At 38.3% G+C, this 6,029-nt stretch overlaps 1 protein-coding gene across 3 annotated transcripts in view; it reads left to right on the top strand.

Annotated features, from left to right (window-relative positions):
• The window catches only part of CRAMP1 (cramped chromatin regulator homolog 1), a 37,862-nt gene extending 32,997 nt beyond the window's left edge, over nucleotides 1–4,865 (top strand). For all 3 annotated transcript variants that reach the window (XM_072417681.1, XM_072417680.1, XM_072417679.1), the window contains exon 21: nucleotides 455–4,865. In XM_072417681.1, coding sequence (XP_072273782.1) covers nucleotides 455–622 — 168 coding nt within the window. In that variant the 3' untranslated portion in view covers nucleotides 623–4,865. The remainder of the gene's footprint in view (nucleotides 1–454) is intronic.
• The last annotated feature ends 1,164 nt before the right edge of the window (nucleotides 4,866–6,029 follow it).

The following is a 6,029-nucleotide window of genomic DNA, read 5'->3' as shown; positions in this document are numbered from 1 at the left end:
TAGCTAGGGCTGGGGAAGGGCTTACGCCTAGGGGGATAGCTAGGGCTGGGAAAGGGCTTACGCCTAGGGGGATAGCTAGGGCTGGGGAAGGGCTTACGCCTAGGGGGATAGCTAGGGCTGGGGAAGGGCTTACGCCTAGGGGAATAGCTAGGGTTGGGGAAAGGCTTACGCCTAAGGGGATAGCTAGGGCTGGGGAAGGGATTATGTCCAACGGCTGGTGGGAGGCTTGCGGGTAGAACTAGATAAGATTAGAGCACATGGCTGTACGCACTGATTTTCAAGTATGTCTTAGTTGATGAAATCAGCCAGCCAGAAGTATTTAATTCATAGATATTTTTTTTCTTTTTGGGCATGACATGACACAGAAGTTAGTGTTTAGTGATAATGTTAGTTTTAAATTTTGTTAAAGAGGTTTACCAAGCAGATTATTTAATTTTATTTTTTTAATTTGTAGGTTGTTGATTCACATCTGGCCTGCCTGATGAATGAAAACAGTATAGATTACATCTCACGTTTCAACGACTTGGCCCAGGAGCTTTCTGCTACAGACACTGTACGCCGCGAAACTACGTTTGAAGCTGGAGCCAATGGCAATGAGCAGCCCATCCGGGACTTGTCGTAACATTTAGAACTGTTTTAGGGTTAATCAGGAGCTCATAGCCTCCATTACAGCAGCTATACAAAATGTGTTGTATCTGTTTGACCATTTTAGATGTATTGGTCTGTATAGGCCTGTACAGCTACATTGGCTATAGATAATAAGCGTTGTTTTATAATGCAGTATTTACACTTCATGGGACATAGTCACAGCACGTGACGACTTTGTTTTGTCATCTGTGATGGCAGTTCAGGTTGTAAAGTAAGCTGATCGCACAATGAGCTCTGAAATTGTTTGATTACTAATGTCTCTATGTATGTGATGGTAACCAAACTTCTGCAGTGATGGCTTAATGAAGCCGCTGTGTACATAAGAAATATTTTTTTTTTTTTTTCATTTTCGCGCTGGCATCCCCTGTCAGCCTGCTTTGGATCACCACTCTGGTGGAACACACAAATGGGAAAACTCCCAACACTCTGCAGAAAATATAAGCCATAATGAACTTCATCCATTAACAGATGGGCCTAGTGCAAAATATGCAATTCCTTTGTGTCTTGTGTGCTATGGACATTTTGTTTTCTATCAGTCGAAGAAGAAAAAAATGCGCTTCTCACTTTGTACAATGGATTTTAAGCTCTCAGTGCTGCTGGAAAAAAAATCATGCACTTGTATTGAGTCTGCATTGACATATGGTTTGAAAATGAAATTTGCAATTTTGGTGAAAGGATTGGTGTGGGTCAAGAGGGATCAAATTGACTGCCAACTTTGCATCTGATAGACACTGATACTATGAACTATGAAACTATGAATCTAACAATCCCACAAAGATTTCCTGATGGAAATCTGTTACTGCCATTAAAACACATAGACCTGGAAAATTTCCACCAGGGAATCTTTGAGGGAATGTCAGATTCCCCATTTTATAAGTAGAGACCATAGAGTTCAAATCTTGGAAGATCAGAAACAGAAAGTGATATATCACATTGTAGAGATAATGTAAACCCGTTGCACACTTCATTGGCAAGATACCATTGTCACTTCTATGTCAAAGTCACCTAAAGAGGGAGAAAATGTACTTTTCTACATATATCTACTCTCTTAATTTTGCCCTTCTAATCAGGAAGTTCAATGTTTAGAGGTCTGGTGTGCACAGGTATTTTGGAATGATTGGATCACCCTTTATTTAATTGTACCACCACTATCCAGAGATGCATACTTGACCTCACTTCATTTAGGAGGGGCTCAGTAGGAGGCCTTGGGTTTTCTTAAGTGTAAAATGTCTTATGTACACTAGCAAATTTAGGGCTTAGCTAATACATACCATAGGGCATTAGAAGCAATGATAAAACAAAAACCTCACACATTTGGAAGTGGTTATAAATATGTTGTCATTGAGAGAAAATCACTCACTCCTTCCGGCACAATAATCACCATCGAGCTGCAGAAACGCTTTAGACCACTTTAGGTGCACATTAGTTGAATCTATACTAAGAGATAATGAAAGCTGCCATTGTTGATCTCATTATAAAGAATGCTAATCACCTGGATATGTATAGCTGATCTTTCGACCCCAATATTTTATCACATATCTGAATCAAAGCATTCAGACAACTTGACACAGCTTACCTAACACCTGAGCTTCATACTCATTCTGGGTTCTCATTCAAGGATTCAGAAGGTGCTAAAAGCGGTGGACAGAAACGCCACTCCAACCAGGCAAGCTGTATTTTTTTTAAAAAAAAGATCAACAATGGTAGCTTTACATAGTCTATCAGTAAAGGGACACTTTGTCACTTTAAGTTGCCCTTTAATCAGTATTTAATGGCATTTTAGAATTCAATTGACACTAATTAGCAGCCTTAAAGCTGAACTCCCGGCATGCAAAAGTCTAGATGAAAACCTATAAATTGAACCTGCCAAACAATTTTTATATTTCTGTGCAGCAAGTCCTGAGATTTACCACACCTTTTGCCACTTACAATTGCCTTGCCTGATAGGGCATAAGATCTTCTCTGCTGCAGTAAAGTAATAGAAGCCACCTCCTTTCCATCAGTGGCCAGATAGTGAAAAGAGGAGCACCTCACTAATAAGTTCATCTCTCTGTTCTGGTCGCTCATATCACCAAGTCCTTGTTGGCACTTGAGCATTACAATACAAATGACTGGTTTCTTGTTCTACCTCTTTCAGCCTGAGCTGTGCAAGGGGAGGAAGCCGCTTTGTAGTCAAATTCAGGTATTTTCACTGCTTACATTAACATTTATATGTATGTAGTGTTAAATGCAGAGCTGCATTACTTTTAACATTTACTTGCTTGGAGTTCGGTGTTAAGTGCATATGTAGCTTGGCAAACCAGAGCCATTATTTGATGTGACAGGGGACAGGTTTTAGAAATCAAAATTCACCACCCATTAAAAAAACAAAAATGCCACCTTCCCTGGGCGAGCATCGCTAAACTCTGACATCAAAGATAGCTCTAGCTTACAGAAAGACATCAGACACTATAATAATGGTTGGGTTTTGTATTCATGGGATGGATAATCCTTGCAGTCAAGCATTGGAAACTTTTCAATATTACCCTTTGTTTCCAATAAGATTATTTGCTCCAACTAAAGGACACAATTCTTTAAGTAGGTTTTATATTTGGACAGCTCACAATTGACAACACTTGTTTAAATTTAATCCTTTAAGGGCTTCACCTTACTTTGATTTATCATGCCTCTTAAGTGCAGTGGCTCATCTCCTGGCAGATATTAATATATAGAGATTAGTTTAGGTGATCTCTTGTGATATTCTCTTTTCTCCCTCTCTCTAGTGTACCCCTCACTTGAAATTGGTTTGATCTAACAATTCTTTGTTTTACAGTTGTGTGCTAGGCAGTTCCTGTTCAGCATATTGTGATTTTAGTACTTTAGTAGCCAGTTTTGGCACATTGGGTAAAGTGTCTTTTGTCTGCCATTGAACTCTTTTAGGGCACACTAATGAAGATTTGGTTTGCTCAACTGATACATGTTCATGGATGGGTGTGATTTATTAAACAGTGTAAGAGGGTGACTATCACAAATCCCAATTGTATGTTTGAAAGCTGGGAGGTGCAGAGTGGAGCTGATTATACACGTGACAGATTACTGGAGTTTTCAACCCCTAATAATTGAGCATGGAAATGAATGGGACCACAAAGGGGCTGAAGCCAAAAAGCAGCAATGGAACCTGGATAGAAAATTTGGTTTCCGTTTAATAACCATTTGAAGTCAATCATGGGTGGTATATTGTGTTTTATGGTTTTTAATTTTAGCTTGCTAGGTAAAATTGCATGACAGTTGTTTTGTATTTGGCTAGCTTATGGGACACTTTACCCAGCCCACTGGTGCTATAGTCCTGTAAGTAGTTTTGAGGCAAGAGGGTCCCTTATGTATAACAGAAAACCATTACCAAGTTATAAAATATGGTTTCCAGAAAGGGACAGGTCTCCTTTTTAAAAAAAAAAAAAAAAAAAATGCAAGCATTGGTCGTCATATATTTATTTATAAGGAGAACTGTACCAGTACATATGCCAGTGCTGTCTCCGTGTGAATGTAGGCAATGGAGTGATTTTTGGGGAAGCTATTTCCCTAGTATGTGTATGTTGGCTGTGGCTAATCTGTAACCTTTGGTGCTTCTAACCTTAGAAAGCCTTGAAAACTGGGCATGCTGGGACTTTTAAACCTGCAAAACCACTGCACCTCGGGCTGCTTATTCAGGTTGCATAAAGTTGATATCTTTAGGCAGTACATTGCTCAACGTCCAATGAAGATATTGATAGAGTAAAATTAGAATTGTCTCAGATAATTCAAAAGCAAGTTGCTGGGAAAATAAGTCTTAAACTTGTATTCAGATTTTCATTTGAATGTTCAGATCTTTGTAATATAAATCTAAGTTAACACATATAAAATATTTGTATAGTGTATGTATAAAGTCTCACAACCGTCTTCAACCTCTGGATGATAAGAACGGGTTAAATGCTGTTTGTTTTGTACCATATTGTACATTTAAGTTATTTACTCCTATTAAGGCCTTTCTGATAATGGGGGCTTTGTTTTGTGTTTATTTGTTTGTTTGTTTTTTTTGGGGGGGGGCTATTTAATAAAACTGGTTGCTATTTAACTCTTCTCTGTTAAATCACGCGCAAAAAAAAGGGGGGTTTACACTTCCATTTTGTGAGCTGGGCGCTAAGTTGAATTTGTAAAACTTGGTATTGTTTTCCTATTGTGCATAAAAGAAATACTTCGCATATACATGGTCTGCGGCCTTATTTTTTCTCTGTACTTCTATTGATGTTAACAGGACCCAAGATTGCCATCACCAATAAGGTTTAAAACATATTTAGGAGTGAAGTCCATTTTCTTTTCAGTGAGTTGACAACTCAGGAGCTTAGTCTACATGCATTGTGTTTCTTTACCCCACTTTACATGGTAGGGGTTACTGATGGGTAAGTGGACCTTCCACGGTAAATAAAAAGTCCCTTGACTTTATGATCTGATAGCACCTGTCAAGTTTTGGATTTCCAATACTTTTGGCCCCAAATACAATGGTAATCAGAAGTAATACAAAGGGTGAATATACAAAATAAAACTGATTTAATGTCAATATATGCAACATTAGAACAAAAGAGCTATATAGTATTTCATGTATCATTGTAGAATGTAGCACTGAAGCTCCAGGAATTCATAAAAGTGGCGCTGAGTAGTGTTGGTCGAATAGCTCACTATTCGATTCGGCAGCTATTCGGCCGAATATAGCAAAAAAATTTGGGTGGTCGAACATCGAATTCGAACACCATTAAAGTCAATGGGAGAAAAATTCGGGTTTGTTTCAGCACTGTGTAGAGCTTCTACAGCCTCCATATGTAAAAAGATACATTATAAAAGGATACATAAAAAGATAAATTGTAAAGAGATACATTATAAAAGGATACATAAAAAGATACATTATAAAAAGATACATAAAAAGATACATTATAAAAAGATACATAACACTATTACATACCCCTGAACTTCACATGAAGAATAAAGTGCACCTGTCAAATCAATTTTAGGCTAAAGCTAGGTACACACTTCCAATAATTATTGTTAGAAAATGAACGATTACGACCGATCAACGATTATGCACGATTATACTTGAACAATCATATTGTGCACAATTCTGTACATGCTGTAACAATATGATCGTTCATATATAATCCACCAACAGCGTCCACACGCTAGATACAATCGTTTGAACGATGCAGGGAGGGACATGTAAAGGAGAAAGTGTACCGCAGAAACATGCACGATCACTGAACGACCGTACACGATAGATAGTGAAAGATCGTCGGCCAATCAGATCCACTGTGGCGGTCGTTCATTTCCATTTTTTTTTTTTTTTTTTCCTCCCGAATTATTGCTGTCGAATGCAG

This window comes from Pyxicephalus adspersus, chromosome 7 (assembly GCF_032062135.1).
Source record: "Pyxicephalus adspersus chromosome 7, UCB_Pads_2.0, whole genome shotgun sequence".
NCBI lineage: Eukaryota > Metazoa > Chordata > Amphibia > Anura > Pyxicephalidae > Pyxicephalus > Pyxicephalus adspersus.
The sequence above is the reverse complement of the archived record's forward strand: the minus strand, read 5'-3'. Positions and strand labels throughout refer to the sequence as shown.